The 25,492-nt window shown below is 42.8% G+C and overlaps 1 protein-coding gene across 2 annotated transcripts; it reads right to left on the bottom strand.

The window, feature by feature from the left end:
• Positions 1-12,320: 12,320 nt before the first annotated feature.
• On the bottom strand, positions 12,321-13,767 carry LOC133920359 (EPIDERMAL PATTERNING FACTOR-like protein 1). 2 transcript variants are annotated; one of them, XM_062364977.1, is made up of 3 exons: positions 13,499-13,767; positions 13,183-13,405; positions 12,321-12,891 (listed from the first exon to the last, which is right to left on the bottom strand). In XM_062364977.1, the coding sequence occupies exons 1-2, from the start codon at positions 13,601-13,603 to the stop codon at positions 13,184-13,186; spliced, it is 327 nt and encodes a 108-aa protein (XP_062220961.1). In that variant the 5' UTR covers positions 13,604-13,767; the 3' UTR covers positions 12,321-12,891; position 13,183. The 2 variants fall into 2 exon arrangements, with proteins under 2 accessions (XP_062220961.1, XP_062220960.1); XM_062364976.1 differs by having other exon boundaries at positions 12,321-13,405.
• Between the last annotated feature and the right edge of the window lie 11,725 nt (positions 13,768-25,492).

Raw genomic sequence — 25,492 nt, 5'->3', positions numbered from 1 at the left:
TATTGGTAGAGTAGATCGTTGCTTTCTGCATTGCTCGATTTGACTGAAAAGAACAGATATCGAAGTAACAGGTCGTGCTAAACAATATCGAGATATTGGCGTGAAGCGTCAGATCCTGCAGATTACGATGTGTCATTTATTACTCCCTCCATATTTTATTTTTAAAAACCCAACAAAATAATATTTAATCATTAATTTATTATATAATATATTATCCATTGCTATAGAATTAACATCAAATAAACAATACTTCAAAATACAAATCTATTAAAACACATTTTATATATTAAACATACATACACTAACTAATTCTCGATTAAAATTTACGAAGTTTGACTTTTTCGAAACAAAATGTGTCCTACATTGGTTCGATTGAGAAAGTAAGGGTATCTTAAGGGATTTTCATCTTAAGGGATTTTCTTCGCAGACAAGAATCCCTTCGTCAAGGGATTTTCATTACTTTCAGCACTTCAATGATTTCAATCATGATTCTCGTCACGAAAGGATTTTTAAAATTATTCTCTCTAGTACGGGATTCTCTCCTTTCTATTTACAAATTTCTTCGAATGTAAGCTATTGAAGATGAGAGAAAATAAAAGAAATAGTAACAGTAAGAGAAATCAGAAAGTGAATGGAATGAAGAGAATATAATTAGATAGTCTAAACGGACATTTGTATAGTCAAAGTTGTATCGGTACATTACAGGCTTTAGTTCCACCTGTAAAGTACCGATAAAATTTGTTTTACTCCCTCTTATCCAAAATAAATGTTATTTTGAACAACGATATGATTCTCAAAATACAACTTTGACTACTACTTTTTATTGTAATACACTGATAAAACATATAAAAAGTATACTATTATAAAAATACTTTTCAAGACGGTCAATTAAAATAGGTAAGAGGTTCCCCATCAGGTGAGCATCATGTTGCCAAGTGTCAGCCGGCGGATGGATATACAAAAGACCAAGGCCTCGCCTGGCTATCAGGATAAGGCTTCGACGACCAGGCCATGCTAGTCGCAGGGCAGATACTCACCTAACTAGTTAGATCACATTTAATATCGTCCACTCAAGTTTTTTCTTACCCAGGCACTCCCTTTCGGCGAGCATGTTTATTGACATGCGTAGTGATGGCCTCACAGGCAAGAGTGACGACGTTCGACGGATGGGACAGAACTGACAGGTTGACCAGAGCATGACAAGCGTGCATGCCCCTATCATAATGAATTAGAAGTAGTTAGCTTCATCAGAAGTAGGCCTGCAACAGAGTTTTGCACGATCAGTTTATGTATACTTCTTTTTCCCTGGTATATAAAGGGGGATGAACCGCTTGTAGGGCAGACAGATAACACACAAGATATACTTTGCAACTAGTTCATCTAAGCCATAAGAAAATACACATGACGTAGGGCTATTATGCCACATGAGGTCTGAACTTGGACAAATCCCCGCGTTCTTGAGTTTATTCGATACATCACAAGAAACGCCAATCAACGCGCACCTCGTCCGACATACCTCGGATTCATTATTAGGCATTATCCCCCGACAGTTTGCACGCCAGGTAGGGGCGTATTTTCACATTTTTGCAGGTGTTGAGACAATGGTTGGGCCACCCATGTCTGGATCGTCGCGAGGTTTTCGTCATGGGGTACAATCCAGACGAACCCGGTGTGCTCCAAGTGTAAGACTCATAAACCTGAGATCTCCTATGCTTCTTGTATCAGTCCCTGAATTTAGTAGATGATACACAGAATATAACAGTTATAGTATCACAGTCAAACTTCGTACATAAATACTAAGGTTCAGAATACAAAAGATTTATAAAACATACAATATATTACAAACCTAGTCGAATGGCCAACAAAACATAGTGAAAAGCAAGGATCCATAGTCACAAGCAGCTAGGGTGCGAACATGACTTCTACAACTATTCTTCCTCATCGCTTGCACCTCTAACGAAGTCGGCATTGACTGTCTCATCTGAATGATAGCAAGAGTGAGTACGAAAGGTAGTCAGCAAGCCATATACTACTTTAAAGTGTTGATAGATGCATAAAAGAGTAATTCAAGGATAAGACTTTACAGTTTTAGTTAGCACAAAGCAGTTTTATATAGGTATTCCATTGTATCATCTATTATTGACATTAAAACAGTTTGAATAGTTCAAAAATAAGTTAACAAGCTATATCTGGGGCATTTTTGGTCATATGAGGGGCTACGCATCACTCTGCAGTCCTAGAGATGTCAATGGTGAGTTCCCCGTCGGGGAATGGCTCCTCATCCCCGTCCCCGCACGAAGGAAAATTCCCCGTCCCCGTCCCCGCCCCTGCTCGCGGGGACTATTTTCTCTCTATCTCTGTCCCCGCGCGGGGAATGGAGACCAGATGGGGAACCCGTCCCCACCCACCTGGGTCGAGGCAGACCACTGAGCCGACCCGCACCATGCCACGGCGCCAGGCCGTGCCTGGCTGGACTGCACGCTAGCGCCCGCCTGGGCTGCACATCTGGCTCCCGCCTAGGCCGGTCACGCACGTTTGGGCCACCACCGTTGGGCCGAAATGGGTCCCCGCGGGGAAATGGGGACGGGTAATGCTTCCCCATACCCGTCCCCGCTAGACCCAACGGGGATATGATTTGTACCATTTATATCCCCGCGAGTGACAAAATCTCCCCATCTCCGTCCCCTAATAGCGGAATTTCCCGCGGGGAATCGGGGATCGGGTCCCTATTGACATCACTATGCAGTCCCTATCATCATATCCGGTGTACCTCTAGTATCACACAGCTCCTAGCGGATTGAGTCAGTAATCTTATCACATGAATATCTATTCCACACACTCACTCATCAAGACACACACACTCAAAGTCTAGTCATCAGGGTTATTGCTTTCGCATGTCTATGACCGTGTACACGACTATTTGAATGAATTTACACTCTACAGAAGTTGTACACTGTAATCACGTAAAATGTTCAACCTCCAACTGTTGCAAGCGAAGGAGAGAATCATACCGAGACATTCCAATCACCTTTCCCGTCGGGCTTTTCTACGAGATTTACCCCAAAGTACCATAGGCCATGCATTGAATGCCAACCCTCTTTTTATGCCTTTGACCGATTCTTGAAACATTCAAACAGAAGTACAGATAGCCGCTTAACTCCTCACTGCTCTCAGCCTCCTAGTATGATACCTAATTCAGTTCGGTGAAGGAGGAGTTAAGTCATGCCCATTCAGGATGTATGGTTGCACGGGAGTGGCTAAGCATGACGGCACAATAACTCGGTCCTTAAACGGTCAGGGTAGGTATCTTCTAACAATAAATATCACAAAGGTAACTCAAGCCTCTAGGAGCATCCTCATCTAGAGTACCAATCCATCTCCCCCCGCCAAACAGTTTTCGCCTATTTTTACACATCTCACCATATCCTGCACGATCTAAAGGATTCCACAACCATCACAAAATTCACAACCATCAAGAATTCATGGTATATGAGTTAACAATGATATCGATAAATCGTCCTCTTCGAAGAGATACATTTTAAAGCAACATCTTAGGAGACGTATTCAATCCTAAGCATGCTAGATATCGAGACATCATCCGTCATTAATATAAATAATAATATGTAATCTTAGGGTGATATGTATGTGCAAGGCATGACACATATTTGATAGGATTAACTATTACATGTAGTTTGTAAAAGCGCAATACGTAGCACATGCGATAATATGTCCAGTTTTTATTGGTCATATAGATTATTTGAAACCATATGTTCAATATGATCAAGGAGATAGGACTTCTGTTCTCTGAAGTTTTCCTCTAAGCCTTAGTGAAAATCAAGATCCTCCTCACTCCCGATACTTCTTCGCAACACTCGCAAAACTCTGGTGGTTCTGCAATTATGACTACAATCACTAATATCCTATATTAGAGAGGAATCAAATAACAGAAATTGGAAAGGCAAATGAGCCCTAATCACTATAGCGGCACACCCTATCAGTGGTGGATTTTGAGCCACCACTGATTACTCGGCACTGATAGTCAATGACTATCAGTGCCGGGTCTAGAGTCGGCACGGAAAACCCTATCAGAGCTAGTTGGTAGCTCCAACCGAGTGTCGGTTGGTAGCTCACTGGCACTGATAGTCGGTCCCAGATTCAACACTTTTGGGGTCGAAAAGCGCAAAAAAAAACGATTAGAGGCACCCGACCAGTCAGTGCTCACCTGAACTAAGCCCAACCATTTGCAAGTCACGTGATTGCTCTCATACGGCAACCAGGACTCGAACTCACGACCTCACAGCAGTAGGACGCATGACCCCTCTAACCATCTAAGCTCTCTTTCGTTCGTGAATATAATACCGAAATCAATCCTTTTGACATCTTGCGATCAATCATTTGAATGGCTATTTGAACAACTAAATGATCTTAAATAAAAAAGTTATCAACTACAAAATTATATATCTCATCGAGTACTACAATGCTCATATAAAGTTTTTCTCCATCCGACTCCGTACAAAAGAGTCCGTGTCTAATTCGTGCAATGTTCAGTAAAACAACCACAACTTTTGCATACGAAGTCCAATTTCAATGTTTGATCTCTACTTTCGAAGCTAATGACAAGGTACATCCGAAAAATACATTTAGACTTGCACCTTCCTTGACCTAAAAAATAAGGCTCGGAACACCCTCAACAGGGCCTCTGATGTTTTTAGGCGAAAACTAACCTTCTCTAATTTGCCTGATAATTTTTTGAGACATTGTGCTACATCTGGAAGTCAGTGTTGTGTAGACGTTTCATCAATTCGAGCTGCCAAACTCTCGATAAAAAATCTTTGAATTTGCAGTTTTTAATTGTTTGGCCTTGTATGTGGCTTTTTCAATTATTCATACTAGTTTTACACTAGATGCAAGCCAAAAGTTTGTGGTTAAGTATGTGTGATCCTCTATACCAGTTTTAGATATTTATTTCTACATCTATATAGCTTCAAATAAAAAAGTGATCAACTAAAAAGTTGTAGATCTCATCGGACCTACAATTTTCATATAAAGGTTTTCACCATCCGACTTCAGATGAAAAACTTATGATTATGATTTTTTTAAGATAAGTTGTCATCGACCACAGTGGTCGTTTGAAACTTTGTTATGATTATTTGGGTATTTCAATTATCTCAAATTAAAAAGTTTTCAAGTACAACGTTGTATATCTCGTATAAAATTTTTTTCCATCCGATTTTGTATCAAAAAATTATGAACCGACACTGATACTATCTATCAGTGGTGGCTCATGGCTAGAACCTACACTGATACTAACTCTCTGTGGCAGTTCGTGGCTAGAACTGACACTGATACATCAATACTGATTCCAGCAAACAATCAACACTGATTTTGATTATCAGTGCTGGTTCTAAGCTCCTCAGTCGTTATTCGCATGTGGGAGTTTAAGAATCAGCACTGATACGTCTTCAGTAGCGGTTACTGTTGAACCGACACTAATGAGCGCTACTTTTGACATATTCTGTAGTAGTGAATGGATATCACACTATGATGGATAGATAGATCTCGAATTTAGATGAACTTCGATGAAAGAATCACCGAAATTGAAACCAGAACGGAAAGTTATGACTCGTGGAAGATTTAATCTAGATTAAAATGAGAAAAATAAGAAATGACACTATTCAGGAGTGGGGCCCATACGTGGGACCCACTAAATAGTATTTGGACCCACATGAATAGTAACTTCCGTGGGACTCACATGTAAAGTTCTTGGTTGGGCTGAATTGGGCTTGGATTGGGCCACGTAGTTAGCGTGCTGTGGAGGTGGGTAGGCCCACTGGGGTGCGGCCTTTAGGTGGCTGGGCTAGCCTGGTAGGCTGGCCGCTACCAGGCCACGCCACAACATTCTCAACAGGGTTGCGTTGCGTGTGAGCGACGGCGCAGCCACGCGTGCGCCCGGGCGAGTGACGCGAATCGAGGTGGTGATGCGGGAAACGGCCGGCGTTGAGCAATTGTGCCAGAGCCGCGCTGGTAAGCTCACCGGAGATGCGCTCCCACCGTAGTTCCATGACGAGAAGCTAACGCTGGCAACCTAGGCGCCACGGGGAACTCGGTTAGAGGCTTTTCGATGACGGTCCATGGCCGGAGCGAAACCAGACGGCGGCCAGAATAGACAGCAACGACGCAAGAAAATTGAGCAGCACCTCTCGAGCACCGATGTGATCAACTTGCACGGAAAAAGGGGCCTAGAGCTCCCGCCGGACTACACGGCGCGATGGTCAGAGCACACACAGAGGCATAAGGCACACCAATGGTGATTAACAGCACGGTGGTAGAGCAAAACATGGCTGCAAGTGGCTACGTGCGAGAAGGAAGCACAAGGATGGCTACATGCTGACTAGGAGGGTTCCTGAGGGGGCTGTGATGCTCACCAAGAGCAAGAACAGCGACAGGCAGGGCGATGACCGATGATGCATCAAAGAGGTGGCAGTGGTGCTACTTAGTCTCTAGCTCGGACAACATCCTGGTGGGCTTCTGGTCGATGGAGAGTGGCACAGGGTCGACAACGACTTCCTCGGGCTCCTCAGTAGCACGCGGGGGTGCCTCAGCAACGACGGAGATACGACGGAGAGAAAGGGCACGGCGACGATGAAAATAGGGAAAATGAGGAAATAGAGAAGCTGGGCCTGCCCTATTTATAGAGGGAGAGGGTGAGCAACAAGGCAACGACAACGGTGATTTTTCCAGCGGCATGGAGGCTCTGCACTGTCTAGCACGCGTGGGTCGTAAAAGTCATGGGCGTCAGGTACTCGGGCTAGAGGAGGAGGGGAGAGTGAGCGAGAGCGCGGGCAAGTGGTTAGGCATTCAATGTGGGAGAGTGGCGATGTGCTGGAGGAGGAAGGAGAGGGTGCGGGCGGGTGACCGTGGGATAGGCGACGCGTGGATGGTCGAGCTTGCGCAGCCACTGGCGAGCGGCTGGCTGGCCAGCACGTGAGGGAGGCGGGGGAGGAGGGAAGACGTAGGCTAGCGTGACGATGTTCAGCAATTGGGACATGGTTGACAGGTCGACCAGAGCCGGACGAGTGTGCCTGCCCCCCTCCCCCGCGTCATGATGAGCTAGAAGAAGTTGGTTGCGTCAAGAGTAGACCTACCATAGAGTTTGGTACGGTCCATTTGTATGGATTCATTTTTCCCTGATATATAAAAACGGAGGAACCCGCTTGTAGGGCAAGAAAGATAACACACAAGACATACTTTGTAACCAATTCATCCAAGCCATAAGAATATATGCAAGACGTATGCCTATTATTTGAGGTCTAAACCTGTATAAATCATCACGTTCTTGAGTCCATTCGATACATCACAAGAAACGCCGATCAACATGAACTCGTCCGGCATACTCCAGATTCATTGTTAGAGATTATCCCCCAACAGAGACAAATTTGTAGCCAAAATTTGAAACAATTGACTGTATGTAACTCAAAACGACATTTATTTTGGATTGGAGATAGTAGTATATCTCAAAAGAAAATCACTCTATGTCACTATTATAAAAGGAGGCCATTATCTCATATCTTACCCCTTTTCCCCCCTTTTTATGAGGATACACTACATATACATGCCATCTAGTGCTCTGAAAGAGTGGAGATAACGTACGAGATTAAAACCAACAGTGGGCTAAGCAGGTCCCTTTCACATACGGGGTACTACTTCTGACCGAGGTTTAACTTACCGACCGGCTGTTGATTATCGAGCTCGAACGGTTATCGAAAATTCATGATTATCGTTATAACCACTTGAAATTCGGCTGAAATTCAGACAAAATTCATTTGCTAAAATTTAAAATTTTGACAAAAATTTGTCAAAATCGCCTCTCGGTAACCGGTCGAATTGGACCGGTTACCGAGCGATTTTCTCGATTTATCAATCAGTTTTCTCAAATTTTTCGTATTATCGGTAACCACTAAGTTTTTTTGGTAACCGCTCAGTTTTCTTGATTTATCGAGCGGTTTTCTTGATTTTCAGTAAAGTTCAATAAAAAAATCTAAAAATTGGCTCAATCTTGTAAAATCAATAACAAATTCATCTAAGATTCAAATCAAGTGAAACAAATTTTGTTGGTTTTTTTTAACATGATATACATGATAAAAGTATTTATACTCATAAAAAAGTTGAAAATTTTCTGTGAGAAAATGTATTTGTTAAACCAAGTTAAATGCATAATTTACTCTTTTCTAACCCAAAAATCATGAAACTAATTTTGTTAGTCTTCTTACATGATCCTATAACTTTTAAAAATACATGAGCTCATGAATTAGTTATTGTAACATGCAGGATTGTGTAAATATGTTGCGATTAGATTAATTCATAACTGACCCATCAAACCGCTAAAATTAGTGAAACTACCGTTATTAGTTTATTTATACTATGATTTATGTAAGAAAAATAATAGTAGACACGAAAAAGTTAATTACAGTGATGTTTCTTAATATATTCACTTTATACTTGTGAACTTTGTAAAAATCATAGAGAAATTAATAAAACTCTAAATAATGTGAAATCAATTTTAAAGATACTTCTAAGATACATCCTACGCAAGAAAAATATGTGTTTGCATGTTAAGTTTTTCCTTAACATGAGTTAATAACTGAGCCACACGCTTAAACTTTTTTCATTTTTTTCAAACTTCCTCCCTATAGAATATGATGCAAACGACATTATTTTTTAAAATATCTTTCATAGAATGTCTTAGAATTATGTCTAGTTTTTTTAGGATTTGTTTTGATTTTTTTTAATTTTTTGAATTCAAATTCGGTTACCGTTCGGTTTCTGAAACCGGACCGGAGCAGTAACGTCGGTAACCGTAAATTTTGACCGGTTACTGTCGGTGCATCAGGAACTGGGGGTCCCCGAATCTCGAGGCCAGGCCAGCAATCCACCACGTGGCGTCATGCCGCGGGGTCTCCTCCGCAAGGTAAAAAAGATTAAGTCCCAGGAGAAGGCGCTCGGGGCCACAGTCGGTGGTCCCCGAGTACCCAAGTTTTCCGATGATCTGCGAAGTCTAAGTGCCAGGAAGAAAGTGCTCGGGAAGGTGTACGGTGACCCCCGAGCACCCGAGTCCCCCGACGACCAGGAAAGCTAAGTACCGGGAGAAGTGTGCCCGGGACCGCGAACGGTAGCCCCCTAGGTACACAAATATCCCAATGACCCACTGAAGGAAGTTCCGGGAGAGAGTGCTCGGGGCCGCGTGTAGCGGCCCCCGAGCACTCGATCCCCCGAGGATCCATACAAGTGTGCCCGGGAGAGAGTGCTCGGGGAGGTGAACAGTGACCCCCGAGCACTCGGTTCCCCGAGGACCAAGAAAGGGCATTCTCGGGAGAGAGTGCTCGGGGAGGTGAACTGTACCCCGAGCACTTGGTTCCCTGACGACTCAAAAAGCCTCCTGACAGTGGCCCCGACAGGGGTCCACTGATGTGGTGTCGGCCAGTCAAAAGCCTGAGGCTGCATATAATAGCGCGCGTGGCCTGTCACCTCCAATTGCTCCCGCCACGCTCGGTGTCAGTTCCTGCCACATTCTGGCAGAAGGGAGTGGGGTTATTAAATGCATAGGTCCCATCCTGTGCCATCCGGCCCGTCTCAGAATAACGTCGTGAGGGCCGAAGCGTTTCGTCTGCCGCGCTGCTGTGACAGGAGAACAAGACAGGGCGAGCACACCGGGCCACTCTGCGGCTGCCCGGTGGGGCCCTCTCCACAGCGCCCGTTGCTAGTGCATTTATGGTGACGGGTGACCCGGCGTGGAGCGTATTTTTCGCCCCCGGTCACTTCGCACATAGGATATGATGACGCCCTTTCAATTTATGGTACTTTGGAACTCGTGCCCTCCCGTTCGGGGCACACTGCTGTAGGCGGGTATTTAAAGCCACCAGCAGCACGGACAAAGACAAGTTTTTTTAGGCTTTGAAATCTCTAAGAAAGCTCTCCGACGCTCAAGAATATCAGAATAGGCTTTAAGCAGAGAAGAGAAGAGAAGATCGAGAGCACCAAAAAAGCCAACAGATACACACAGACCGAAGAACAAGGAGCCCCTGGCTCTAGGGTAGAAAAACATTCTTGTAACCAGCAACATCCTTGAGGGACATTCTCAGGGCATTTATAGTATCCATACAGAAGTAGGGTGTTACGCCTCCATGCGGCCCGAACCTGTCTAAACGCCAATGCATTTACTTCTTTCCGCACTAGGTCATTCCATCGCATTCATACCCATTTATTTCTCCGACGAACATATTCAAGATCATCCCCCGACCGAATCTCTAAAAAGGGGTCCCTCAGGATCCCTGCGACAGGAGTTAACCTTCCGACGAATACCGTCGATAAATTGAACTCTGCTTGTGACTGCAGGCTAGATCTGTCAATGGCTGGCCATAGGTGTTACCACCTCCATTCTATTTTACTTGTTATTTAACATATTGACCCGATCTTCTATGTACGTTTTTTACAATTATTTTTTCCAAACATTTATTATTAAAAATATAATCATTTGAAATATTTCCTAAAATGAATATATCCATAATATTTTTATATGACAAATCTTAATAGTTTATAGTGTATTAATGATCAAAGTTTCTAAAATTTGACTATATATATTTAAATAATATCTATATAAAAACGGAGATTTTATTAATTTGTAGACTCACATCTCTAAGGCACTTGCACTGTAGCCATGCAGCCACAGAAATAGAAGTGGCACGTTTGTGTGTTTGCCGTGCATAACTCAAGCGGATCATGGGCATGCAGCACGTTCGGAGAACGGAGCCAAGTTGTGAGGAAATTCGTGATCCACTACCTGACTAAGGATGGCAATAAGACTTGGTAGGTACGAATATTGCTTACATATACCTATACTTATCAGTTTTTACTTGTTTGTAGTTATACCTGTGAACGCTCGCTGACGAAGAATGGATATCAAATTTGTCGTCAGTGGGTATACCTGTTTACGCAACACAACACTGGAATTGAATCAAAATGTCAAATTCTCTGGCTCTGAACTCACTTGAGATAGTAGCATCAACAATTCAAGAAACGCAAATTAAGCACAAGTACAAGAAAATTGTAAGAAGTCAACTTCACTTCATGTATCCATAAATTTTCAGAAGTGCCATTTGTGGTTCAACAATGCAGCAAGTGCAGTATAATTAGCAGAAAAATATCGCTTAGGTCAAGGTACGGGAGAGGGTGGAAGGCAAGTGAGGGGATGCCAATGTCACCAACCAATAATGAAATGGTCATGGAGGAGGAGGAACCGCGTGAGCTGGAGGGTGGCGGAGAAGTCAATGAAGTTGATGGATGCCTGGCGGCAGCGGTAGGGCTGGTCGAGGCTAGGCGGGGGCTGCAGCGAGGTTGGGGCTGGGTTGGGCTATGACGGGTATGGGGTAAGCGACAGTGGGGTTGGGCGGTCGGCCAGTCGTGCGGTGGGAGTACTGAGTGAGCAGCAGGGTGCGTCAAGGGCTCAAGGCGTCAAGGGATGTGATTTGTGGATGGGGAGATGTGGATGAGTGGATGACAGGATAAGAGTGGAAGGCGGATGTGGGAAGGGAATAGGGTTTAGAGGATTGAGCTCATTTGTTAGAGAGATTATACGAGTAAATTGGTTTCCGGGGTATACAGTAGTATTCTTCGCATATGAACAAACTCGCGAGTATCAAATGCACCCCATATCTCACTCAATTTAAATATTTATCTGTAAATAATCAGATTAAATTGTCATCCCTAGACATGACAAGAAGGGCCGGAAGGGAAAAAAACTCGTTGCATGGTGGGCCGTGCGACTTGCAGCTCACAAAAAGAAAAGACAAAAAAATGAGCCCACGTGTGACAGGCAAAACAAGTTGCGATTCTGTATCATGTCATGGTCTCACGACTCGAAGGGCCGAAGCCGCGGTCATGAATCAAGGGAAACCGCCTGTTTGGGTCGTGTGCCGCGACGGGCGCCTGCGAATTGACGGACCGCCCCCGAAGACGTCAGGGTCGCACCGCAGCCTTCTGCAAGCCCAGCAACGAGAAATGAACCCACCCATTTACTTCGGCAGGCCCGGTAACTACCCATCCGTCGCAAAGGTTTTCCAGTTCCAAGGACAGATTGAACGGTGGATAAGCATGCCCCCACATACTAGTCAAACATTCCTCTCGAAAGAAAATGGAAATCCGATAACAAACTGTTAAACCATGGATGATGAATCCTTTTATAGTTAAAGATGCAAGTAGATATTCAATAAATAATTCGAGACCATTACTTATTTTTTTATTAACTTAGCTAGTTAGGAGTGAACCTTATATTTATTTTTTGAACTCAAAAAATACAAAACTCTCGTGGAGAATCATATGTACGCCAGTGCTAACTTAAAAATATCAGTCTAACTACGCGTTGCCATCAGATCGCGAGCCAAGGCTACCATTGGAGCAATTAATTTGAGACAAAATGTCAGGGTTACCTGCACCGTCGCTGCTGGGATCCAGAGCCGGGCTGACGACATGAGCCCCACACTGGGATCCTCCCATACGAACGGCTCAGCATGAGGAAGACACCTCAGTGAACAAACGCATGGCAAGCCATCAGAACCGTGCAAACATATCATCATAATAACTTGTCTACAATCAGATTAAAAATCTCATCAGATCACCCTCCAATCCCCTGCTGCTCACACGTTGGCACGTCACGAAAGGTTATAAAGCAATCATCCAGACAGACCCGAGCACAATTATACAGGGAAGGGGCCCGTCAACGACGCTAATCAGATCGCGACTGTGCAGTAGGCGCGATCTTGCGGTGGATTCAGGCAGGATATTAGATTCCTCAGAGGCGAGTCACATGCAGCAATGCAGGCCTGACCTGCCTTCAATCTGTCAGCACCAAGAGTACTATTAGTAGGTACACTACACAGAATTTACTCCCAATCACCCTTACAGAGAGCAAAAAATCGCTACGGACAGTGCTACTGCAACCTCACAGAGTTCATTCTTGTGAAGCTAGCCGTCATGGCAAGAACGAAGGACACAGCAAAGAAGAAGAATTAGGGGAACAAATAAGCTAACCAAAACCTGACCAGAGCTGTGTTGGTCTCAGCCGGAGCAGAGTTCATTCGAATTGCCACGGCCACGGCACCATCGAGAAGGTAAGCGACTAGCACTTACGCTAGGGGTCGTAGAGGCGGCCGTCGCAGCGGCATTTCCACCCCAACGGCTTGTAGTTGGAGTACCGCGAGAAGCCGGTGACCACGTCGTCGGCGACGCGGGCCGAGCGGCTGGACCTGGGGACGGTGGTCACCTGGACGGGCGTGCAGGGGTTGCACGCGCTGCACCGGTTGTGGCAGCTCGGCGGCGTCGAGCCCAGCCGCGACTTGTCCTCCACCAAGTTCTGCGCGTCGCAAATGTGCTTTAGGCGTAGGCTACACAGGAGGTTACGCGTGCTGAAAGAGAAGTTCGGTTACATGATGCGATATTCTCGTACCTGAGAAGAAGAGAACGTCGTAGTGCGGATGCTGGTCGCGACGACGAGAAGGAAGCTAAGGAGCACGGCCGCGAGGAGTGCTCGGCGAGGTGAGCTCACGGCCATGAGACAATCTCATTACCACAAGGTACTACGTGTGTGGAGGAAGAGGCTAGAGAGAGGAGACGGTAGCAAGCTTCATGAAGTGAGACTGAAGAGAAAGCTACCCTGATTTTTTGCTGTGCTGGTTCTTCTAGTAGCCTGGAAAGCCTAGAGCGCTGGACAGGTGATTCTTTGTAGAACCGAGAATAGTATCGGAGGGTGATAAATGGACGTCTTATTAATTTTTTTGAGAATAGTATCATCTAATACACTTAAAACTCAAACAAACACAAAATATAGAAACAAGCAAGTATCAATAAAAACATAAATAAAATCATAACTCTTATGATAGTATATGAATCTTAGATTTTATTAAAATCAATTTTACGACTTATAGTAAAAAAAAAAATTATAGCTTGAAGGAGGAAATATTTTAATCTAAAAGGATGGACAGCAGAAAAGAAACTCTCCAAATTGATGATTTAGATGAAGGAAATTTAAGATTTAATTTGTATCTTAGTACGTGAATTTTATATCTCTAGCAATGAGAAAAATGACTATAACAAGATAAAAAAAATTAGCATAAGCAAAAAACAAAAATCATAATAAAAATTGAAAAACTTACAAACTTGCAATGAAACTAATAGAGTGAAACGAGAAGGATGTGAATACAAACATTAGAAGAAAAATAAACTTCATTACTTTTAAAGGTTAGTCCTATTTCAGACAGTTACAAAGTTTTTTTTTCTCATAAAACTATCAATTAATACATAGGCTAAGCGCTACTCTTTCTCTCATCTAAAATTCTAGTACAAGACTCTCTTATGGATAGCTCAAGGAGTTTAAGTGGCTAGTTCAACTTCTCTCATGCTCCACCCCTCTATTTATAGGACTAGGTTATTTGACCCTAAGTTTCTTAGCTCGTCCTTAAAATACTCATCTCTTGTACTATACTCCTACATACTATAAAGGGTATTTTGGTCAATTTTTTTCTCTATACATCAGACTATCGTAACGCCTTTATGACTTAGTTTCGTCTCGACGCAAGCTTCACGATGATGCCACGTGCACCTAAATTCTTCCTATGGTTTTGAGACCAAACTGTAAAACCATCTCGCATGCTACTTAAAACGTGACTCACTGTCACTTGCTCACATCTTGAGCAAGCACTTTAATATCAACAAGTGTACTTCATCTTACGATTTGATCTCTCGAGTCGCCTTGTCGCTTGCATCGACACCCCTTTTCGCTTGACTTTATCAACACGCCGTCTTCATCTGCATTCCATGCTTTATTTGACATCTACGTGTACAACTAGCATCACCCTTAACTCTACCCGACCTCCTCAATCATCTGGCACAAAGCACCTCGCTTGGCCCCAATCATCTTATTGTCAACCGCCAAGTTGCATCCATCAACTGCAACATATTAGATAAGCAAACACTATCGAGGGTTAATCCCTGATAATGATTACGAGGTATATCAGTCGAGGGGTTATGCGAACAATGCTTACGGTGTATGTGTGTTTGCATGTGTGATGAACTCAAGAACACAGGAGTTATTCAGGTTCAGACCCCTGAAAGATAACAGCCATACATCCTGTGTATTTTGTTATCAGAGTTTATAAACTGGTTATAATGAGTTTTCATGACCCCTTGTTTTCGTCCTCCTACAAATCGGATCCTCCTCTCTCTATATACTAGAGAGAAGGAAAACTTACAAATAGACCTCGTTTAGCAGACCCATGTCTGGCTAGATATTCTACTCGTAGATTATCATCATAGAGAACCGGGTGATCCTAACTTGTTCTGAGAGCTCCGCGCGCTCGTCCCGTCCGTGGAACGCCTCCCTTTTGTGGACCTCGGGGTGTTCGGCTTGTTCCATTATCGTGTGCCATAAGATCGTCTACCAAAACATTTTGTCCCTACGCTCCATAAGTCTACCTGAAAATCATTCACTTGTCTGGTGGTCCTGCAGATCATGTCATGTTTGTAGCGCCATGTTGGTCCACAAAGCCTCATCCTCTAGCATTTAATGCTACGGAACGGGACAATGCCCAACTGCATCGGCCATACTTTATTCACCAGATTATGTGTATAGGGAAGGAACACACTTGATTAGACAATAATAAATGTAATTAGACGGATTATGTAAGGACTGGCTCTACGAACAGCAAGGGTTGATCGCGGGATAGCATAATGTCGCAAGGAGGCTGGTCGCACAAACCATGCCCTGATCGTGCGATTCTCCACCTTGTCGCACAATGGGCCATGGGTCAGGAAATATCTCCTGCTGGCTGCCATATACCTCGCGGGTCTCGTCAGTAAGATGCTCTCTCACCCAATACTCCAAAAAATACATATGTTCAATTTCATTATAGATTAGTCCATAATCAAAACCCTCAGTTAAAGCACATCTGAGAGAAATCGTGAACACCGAATTGTCCAGCGTGCATACCTCCTGATCGATGGACCATCCGGCATGTACAAACCATCAAGCGACAACTTCTACATCATCTCTGCACTAAATGCTCCAGCGTATTCTTCGGCGTGCACACTTCCAATCGTTGGACCATCCGGCGTATACAACTCCTCTAAAGCAGTAATCTTACAATTTCTCTGTAAGAATTACTCCGACAAAGTATCCGACGTTCAATACTTTCGACACCAGACCATCTGATGTTCAAAGCTTGATTTTCTTAGAAATTTCTTCTTTGAAAGACTTAATTTGGCGTTCACAATGGTACATCACCGGACCATCCAATGTACTGATCTTTTGAGCCCTATCTCCTGGAATAATTCAACGTACTTAATGCCTCATTGTCAGACCATCCAGCGTATATAACCTTCTCTGCACCAGATCACCTAGCGTGTGTAAATTTTCCTGGGACAGAGACAACTCCCAACTCCATTTCTTTCCAACTTTGATTAGTTATGATTACCATTACAATACATATATGATCAAGCAATTCAAAAATCATCGAATCAAATTCACACAAAGTTACCGATTATTCATTACACATAAATCAAGATATATTTTCACTTAATTTCTCATTTTTTGAGCTAAGGAAGCATAAAACAGAAGTTGGTCACTGTGTCCTATGAAGGGCAAAGTTGCAAACGGGAGTAGAGGAACGAGACGACGATGACATGAGCGTATAGGTACAGACGTGGAGGACGCCGCTGCAGAATGGAGGGCACAGCAGGGACTCTATTTGGCGTAGTATGCCTCTTCTCGTGACACTCCCTCTCTTTGAAAAATTGAGATGCTTTCAAGGGGTAAAAGGAGGGAGGGGAATTGAATGGCGACACGGCAATCGCTATCGTCGGGCTTGACACTTTGACTGGCTGTCGTATCGTATCGCAGCACAATGAATGAATGAGCTTGTCGAACGAACGAACAAGGCCACATCACACGATAAGGACTTCACTGTGCGTGGTTCATGAGTGCCAATGCTGGCTTGCTAGAAGCTACATGCAGTAGACCAGTAGCTGAGGCGTCTAGGACAGATGGGAAGCGTGTATAGGAGCTTGATATTAGCTCGGATCTCCTCTGACGGATGCATCATGCATGGTCCAAATTCTGAATCCTCCCAGCAAAGCCGAAGTAGACATACGACATTGCATGCATCGAGACCAAAGCAACCCATCCTTTGGCGTGGAATTTTTATTTTTACTCCATTTTGAAAACATGTTTTACAAATAGTCATTCGAACAAAAGATGTTTAAAAATAAACATCTTCGTAGGGCGTCATCACCTATAACACCGTTGGTTCACTTCGCAGCGCTTAATTTTTTTGCGCCGTGACATGCCACGTAGAATATAGATTGGATCGGTTAGATGACGTGACAAAAGACGACACCAAATATCACAACGTAGTTCAGTAGCACGGTATCACAACGCCGTGCTACAGGAGTATGTCCACTGGGAGTCGGCGTCGTGTCTCTGCTGTAGCTAGTGCATATGCCGGCCAGGAGCAGCGACATAAATTGGCCTCGATCACTCAATCAGGTGTGTACATGCATCTGCTTCCGTGTACGTACGTGCACGAGCACTTAAACTAATACTCTTGCATCTCCAATCTCCATGAGATTGTTCATAATTTTTTGGTTTTGCTTAATTCATGTGCCTAACATGCATGATCGATCGAGAGCATGTCATGTGTTCATCATTTGTTGCCGGCTCATGTGCACAGGGATGGAGAGAGGCTACCTCATGTATTATTCATTTTGACCTTGTGTTTTTTATATGAAAAAAATTACAAATACTTAAAACTATATGATAGTAATGAATTATATTTCACAACGAATCTAATGATAATTTTTTTTAAATATCTATAAACTTTTAAAAAAAACATAAGTCAAAATAACAACAGTAAAAAATTAGTGATAAGTAAAAAAAATGTAGGACTTGTCTCGTATGTACAGTTGGTAGTAGTAACTAGCTAGTTAGCTTTATTTCTAATGGGTCGATGCGCGCGGAGACTATCTACTCCCTCGGTTTCGAATTTGTTGATGTTTGAGGCTTGGACCCTTTGGATGGAAATTCTTGATGTTTTGGCCTCCGCGTAGTCACTTTGGACTGTTTTACCCATGCATGCATGCAAATCGCATTAATTTGTTGCATCATCTCTAGCGGCGCCGTAACGCGAACTCCCGAGGCGCACCTTTAAACTGCGAGTGCCCGCACCCGTTTCGACCGACGCCGGTGCTGCCGAGCTGCCTCTCGTCGCTCGCCACTGCTCACCGCTCACCCTTTCACTTACTCCCCGGCGCTGCTTGCTCCCCGGCACGATAGAGCAGAAGCTACTTGCGATGGAGGCTAAGAAGCTGTGTGACGGCATCGCGCAGGAAGGCAAGGTGATCGCTGGCTTCGTGGATTAGGTTGCACGGGAGGACGATGTGACGATCGGCGTCATCAAGCAGCTTGTGCAGTAGGATGAGATGACCGGTGGCGTCACGGAGCACCTCGCGCAGGAGGTTGGTCGACACCGCCGGCACCATGGAGCAGCTCGCGCGGGAGTGTGATCGCTTCGATTGAGTCCACAACGTCAAGGACCTTAAGCAGTACCGACGCGCAGGAGGCCATGCTCTAGTTGTGGTCTCGTGCACAGAGACTACATGGTCTCGGCTTGGATCTATGGCCTCGACAAGTTCGACTGCGAGGTACTCCTTCCCAATCTCGAGGATGTCAAGATGGATGACGGCATTATCTTGCTACTTGCACACATCACCAAGATGCTCGATGATGTTGTCGAGAGCCCAACGCAAAAGGCCACCGTGGTGGACTCCATGGCCAATGTCGAAGATTCCGACAACGTTCGTTTCGTGGTGGACTCCTTGGGTGGCGAGACTGAGGTGCCGGATTCTCAAGACAAGAGATTATGATGAAAACGTACAAGAGTTTCATGCATATGTTCTTCTAAAATCTTGATAAGATTAACTAGCAAAAGCTTGATGCAGTTTACATAGTTTCATGCATACTACTACTCCAATTCTAATCATTTCACTACTAATCCATGTCTAATTGTTCCATGCAGCGAGTTTGGCCATAGCATCGGCTACCAATGGTGCCTTGCAAGTGATTTGCAAAGGGAGGCGCCCTTATCTTTCTAGACTTTGTTTCTTCATGTGTGGAATCTTTAACTTGTTTGAACTATGAACTTTCATTGCCTCCTTTCATACTAGTTGAAGTGTAAGATAGATTCTATTTGCCTTGTGTGGAAATACTCATGGAAGACCTGAATAACCAAAGGAAAGCATACAATCTTTCCATAAAAAATGCAAACTCCCTCTCTATTGAACCTTGGCTGAGCAGGATCAGTCAAAGACATGAGCTTAGGGATATTGTTCTTACTTTTGCATGTACGTAAGGTCTCATCCTCATCTGGAAACATGTAATACCTCTATGATTTTCTAGTAAGGTAGAACCATTTCTCATCAATGAAAACAACATCAAAAAGCCCCTTAAACCTTAGATTATCATGCATGCTTTGAGGTTCAAGCATATCCACACACTATTGTAGCCTAGCCTTCTTGTTTGCATCTGTTAAGTATGGCTTTATACTATTTGAGTGACGCTTAAGCTAACCTTCTTGTATATATCTTAGTAGCTTGGATTTACCAATACCTAACACACCACATACATCTTCTAGTGTTGTTCTATGCTTAAGAGCAACATTACGTAATGGTTCTCAATCCAATGGAACTCGCTTACGGCCAGCTCTGCCACGCTTTCTACTAGAAACATCAACCGGAATGCTTTGATCAAGGGAGCTTTTACCTTGCTACCATACAGGCTGAACAATGCAACAACGGACTCCGAATAATTTGGTAACTTGTTTGGTAACATGCCTTTTTAGTTTCCCATTTGTGCTTCTTATCAACAAAGCTTGATATATTTGTCTTCTTAATTCATTTGGAGTATCTTTCCTACCTTAAAAAATAGTGCAAAACCATTAGTAATAGCAAGAAGGGACAACAAAATACAAAAACAAGATTCATGTCATCTTCTACCTTGGACAACATTGTCATTAGCAGCAGTTAGCACGGGTGATTGCATGTTCATTTCTACAGGTCATGTCATCCCACCTTGGACAATATTGTCATCTTCTGCAGGTTCCAAGTTCAAGTCAAATTCAACATGGGGTGCTTCAAAGTTCAGATCAAATCCAACGTGGGTTTGTTTGCATCAAGTGCTAGCTAACCGGGATTTAAATAGAGGGAGTAGGTAGGGAGTTTCAGCGGCAATATAGCAGCTAACCAGCGCAACAGCTAGCGCCAAAATTTTTGTTAACAGTAGCAAAACGTGTAGCACCAGCCAAAATATTTGTTACCAGCACGCCAGAGAAAAAAACTAGCAGGCAGCTTGGCCACAACGCGCGCACGAATATGAAAAAGTCAAAAACCAACGCTCTTCATGCCAACGCTCATGCGAAGAAAAAAAATGCAACTAAACCAGCGCGTGTACGAAAAGTAGGATGCCAAGAGTCGAACCCGACACCTGAAGCTTCGGGACCGGTGGCTATAACCACACGGGCTGAGAAGAGTACTTATTAGAGGTGCCACGTGACTGTATTTAATATGGATAAAACAGAAAATAGGTACCTAATTAACCACTACTTGATATGTGAGATTTTATCCAAAACGTCAATAAATTTGAAACCGGAGGGAGTATATATCTAGATCGATCGATGCATCTAGATTCTGAAGGCTTGTTAGTGACGTGTATAATTGCTGAGACACGACGCCGACTCCTTGTTGGCCATACTCCTTTAGCACGGCGCCAAACTTCGAGCTCAAATCTTTAGCCCATTGCAACTTCGAGCTCAAATCACAAGCATGGATTCTTTTGACAAAAATAAAATCTTTAGATCAATGGAAAATACAAACTACGATGAAAAAGGGGCATCAAGCAACAAACAAGCATGGTTAACTATGCTATAATCTGACAGAGGCCACAGATGCTTCAGCTGGTGTCTTGCTACAATGCTACATGCAGAAGAGTGATTACTCATCAGTAGTTCATTACCAGATGGGAAGAAATCAGAACAGATGCTTGTGCTCACTGGTAGTTAGTTGCTTTAATTCATTGCAGCATTCATAACTACTGGTTTCAGTTTTGGGTGGCAAAGGCAGAGAGGGGAGTAACTGTGGTCTGCAAGCTTTGCTAGTTGCTAATGCTGCCTCCAGAGCCAGCCAATGCATGCTCTAAAACACTACTGCAACTCTACGCAAGATTATTCTTGTGACTATGTAATTACTGAACTGGTAGAATAATCTTTTAGTTCTTCAGGCAACAATTACACTGCTATGTAAAAAAAGTGATATATTTCACATTGTTTTCTCTCTGTCAAAACTTACCATAGTTTTTTACAAGATGTTTTTTTCAGACAAAATTACTTGCCGTTAACCTTGACCAAGATTAACCGGCAGCTACTGGAGTCAAGCAAACAAGCATCCATCGATGCCATTCCCAGAATAGAGACAAAGGTCTGGGCACAGCCCTACGAACAAGCACGCACCGCTCTCTCGCGAGCTTGTCTTCTTTCTGGAGCAAAGTCGCCATCAGGCATTAACCGGATGCTGATCAAGGACAACCTAATACTCATACCCCAGGGAAAAAAACAAAACAGGAGAATGTGAAGCAAATTCAAATCATTGTGATGTTGAATCGTTGATGACACCAGGACCATCCATAAACCCTTCGGGTAATCCCCTCAGTGTCATAAAAAAAATACGGGTTCCTCCCTGCCATAAATTTTTTTGATGTTCGCTCACTGCTATCGGTTTTACCTTTCTTTCTCTCCGTACCATTCCGGGGCCGTTTTACGCTTCATGGTACTGTTCATAGCACAGTGATCTTCTGCTACCTCTAATAAGTGGTGTTATGTTTCTTTTAAAAAAAATTAAAACTTTTTCGTGTTTCATAATACATGTGTAACTTATTTTAATTGAATTCACCCTAGATCTGATCATGTAGCCCGATCCAACCTGAAAAAACCCTACCTGACCCAACCAATATATGGGCTAGGCTCGGGTTTCAGAAACATAACACTAGTTCATTTCGAGCCGGGCTCGGGCTTTAAAAATAGACTGAAAACCCAAGAAAACATAAAAAACCCGAGCGTGGACTGAAAAACCAATGTCGGGTCAGACTCGAGCTTAAAAACCTAGCCTGCTATCAAGCTCAGGTCAGGCTCGGACTTACAGTTTTCCAATCGAGATTTTAAAAACCCAGCCCGAAACCCAATCTGGCTCGCCGTCTGATCAAGTCTAAATTCACCCAAAAAAGTCTGTCCAGAATTTAATCTAAAATTCTTAAAAAAGGCTAGTTTTATAAATTGTAATAATTGTTAGTGCTTCAAATAAAATTTTAAAATTTTAAAAAAATTTATTAATATTTTTCTTATGTGATGAACTAATTTCTAAATTTATTTACAGTTCTAGGTTATATAGAAAAAATGAGTTTCTTTATAATACTCTATTCATATGTTCTATTACAAATTGCATATAAATAGAGCATTACAGAGGAACTTACTTTTTTCATATAATCTACGACTGTAAATAATTTTATAAATTATTCTACCATATCAGAAGAATATTAGTGAAGTTTCTCAGATTTTTAGGATTTTATCTGAGATCTTAATAATTATTAGAAGTTATAAAAATAGTCTTATTTTAAGATTTTTAGTTTAAATTAGTTACACGTGAATTATAGAACACATATAAAAAATTTTAGGATTTTTAGAGAAATAGAATATCACTAATTTTTAAGATATCATTGTAAACAGTGTGTAAAATTTGGTGGCACTTCTGTCGGAGCGGTCACTAGATGAGGGAACACATACTTTTTGGGATGGCACTGAAAGAATTATCCTAAATCCTTGGTAATGACGCATTAACAGTGACCTGTCATGTGATTACTTTAGACACTGTGAATTAATAGTGACATACCAACTCCTTAGTGGCCGTACTCCTGTAGCACAGCACTAAACATCATAGCATTGTGCTATTTAACTACTACGCCATATTATTTGGCGTCGTGATTTGCCATATCATCTAATCGATCTAGCTCATATTTTACGTGCCATACCAGGCGCCAAAGATCAAGACATCATGAAGTGAAACAACGGCGCCACATATAATAGCGCCATACAAAAAGTTTGTTTTTCAACATCTTTCCTTAGACAGCCTTATTCATAAAATATGTTTTAAAAAGAGCTAGAAATATAAAAATTCCGCTCCTTTGGCAAGCAGCTTCAGGCAAAGAATGTAAGGTCCCGTACGAGTGATGGCTGACGCATCAAGGATGGCCATCAATACACTTTGGGAAAGGACCGCAAGTTCAGAAGCACCTTTACTCGCAAAAACTCCAGTACAACTATAATGGGATTCGAAGAACCACTGGCCTCAATGAATATATGATTGGATCCGTTAAACCATTCATGATGTAGTTCCTCGTGTAGTCGTGTAGGCCAGCAATCTCGGTGGCAGGAAATGACGAATCACGAATGCATCCGGCATACAAGCCGTACTTCCAGCCAGCAATCTATCCATTCCATCAAACGCTCCCATCACTCGGTCTTCCATTCGTATCTAGTACTACTACTCCAGTATCTTCTTCGCTGTTCATGCTAAGCATAGAGCATCCGCAGGTCAAAAAGACCAGCACGGCGTCGCAGTAAACCATGCCGTGTTTAAAGGCAGAGGTGTTGAGCTGCAACAGTGCCCAGCAATGGCATGTGGTCGAGACTGTCCAGTCAGGTGGTACTATCCCGGTGCAGCAGTGCAGCCATAACGACGGGCTGCTCGGGTCTTATGAACATGGAACGCCATTACTGCGGCTTCTGACATGGGTGCTCACTGTTTATCGTTCGATGTATTCGACCCGTTTCGACGGGGCAGCGGATTCAGTTCGCCGTGGCGGCATCTGTCCATGCCAGCGATGTCAAAAGACCGAGCTTTTCCTCGCTTGTTCCATGAGCAGAGGGTAGGCTCTGCACTGGAACTGCTGTGAGGATACGGCGACAGGCAAGCAAAGGGTTGCTGATTGCGAGATGACAGTGGAATGGATGGGACGCTTCAACGGAGAAGGCATGCAGAGACGCGACTCCCGAATTCCCACAGACGCTGTGGAAAGCTGCGTGACGATACTGCATAATCTTCTGAACTTTCTTTCTACTGGTCTATCGAGCTTTAAACTTTACTGCAAGAAGATGATTCCTTTACCCCCGGTAGTAAGAAACTCTATCCTTGGTTGGTGGCCGACTGGCCGGTCAAAGCGATGCCGCTAAATCTTTTTTTTTAAAGTGACGCTGCTAAATGTATAGGCCATTGGATAAAGCAGATAAATTAACATACGCTTCACTCCATATTTGGTATCTTGGATTCTGCGAGTCACATGGCTGGAGTGTCAGCGACCCAGTACGGCAATGTTTGCAAAGAAACTGCCAGACACCGTTTTTTTAATAAGAGAATTATATTTCATCTGTATAATAGAAAATCCCAGCATCCATCCTCCAGAGACATATAACGTAACTTATTTAAAAAAGCAGCATAACTATGCAAACATCACACAAACCGTGTTATAGATAAAACAAAATTTAAAAAACCAACATAGTTTGAATTGAAGAACTTATTATTAGACACAAAGCATATTGCTAAATCTCCATCTATGATTGGTAAAAATCTACATAACCGTCACTCAAAATACGGCAAGTAAAACACACCGCATCTTTATCCGCCTTGCATCTCTGCAACTATGTCCAAAATCTGAGACAATATGTCCCTCTTTATAGTATCTGTATATAAGATTTCAATGGTATTTTGTTAAAATACATATTATTTCTACTAAGCCATAATACCCAACAAAAAGTGACTACTTCCACCATCAAATGCCCCTTTAGTTTATTCCCCACCTCATAAGCCAATCGCTAAATATATTATCTATACTGTTGGATGGCTCTAAATTAAATGAAACATAAAACATTATCCAAAGGAACTTGGCAAAATGGCAATAAAAAAAGATATTAGATAGTTTCATTACTGTAAAAAATAACATTTCACACTACCATTCTAATTCCTTCTAACTATATTATCTTTGTTAGAATAACCATTTTATTTAAATACCACATGAAAATTTTGACTAGAAGTGACAGCTTCAACTTCAACAATACCCTATTCGTATTTATATTATCATTGTTTATTAACATATAGTGCATAAATTTAATATAAAATTGCCTGTTCGGGTGAAGATTCCATTTAAAAACATCATGACTATCGTTGAGTTGCAGATTTCTCACTCTTGCTACCAAATGATACCATTTCAAAAGCTTATTCCCTACTAATACTTGACAAAAAAAAAGACATTCAAAAGAACATTGCACATAACAGTAGCAATAATTGTATTTTT

Source organism: Phragmites australis, chromosome 6 (assembly GCF_958298935.1).
Source record: "Phragmites australis chromosome 6, lpPhrAust1.1, whole genome shotgun sequence".
NCBI classification, from domain to species: Eukaryota; Viridiplantae; Streptophyta; class Magnoliopsida; order Poales; family Poaceae; genus Phragmites; species Phragmites australis.
This window is presented reverse-complemented; position numbering and strand designations above follow the sequence as displayed.

Bases quoted from the DNA above. Each gene is read 5' to 3' on its own strand.
- LOC133920359 (XM_062364976.1), bottom strand. From the start codon at position 13,603: ATGGCCGTGAGCTCACCTCGCCGAGCACTCCTCGCGGCCGTGCTCCTT. The intron at 13,406-13,498 runs GTACGAGAATAT...TGCGACGCGCAG, and splicing joins CGACGTTCTCTTCTTCTCAG to AACTTGGTGGAGGACAAGTC.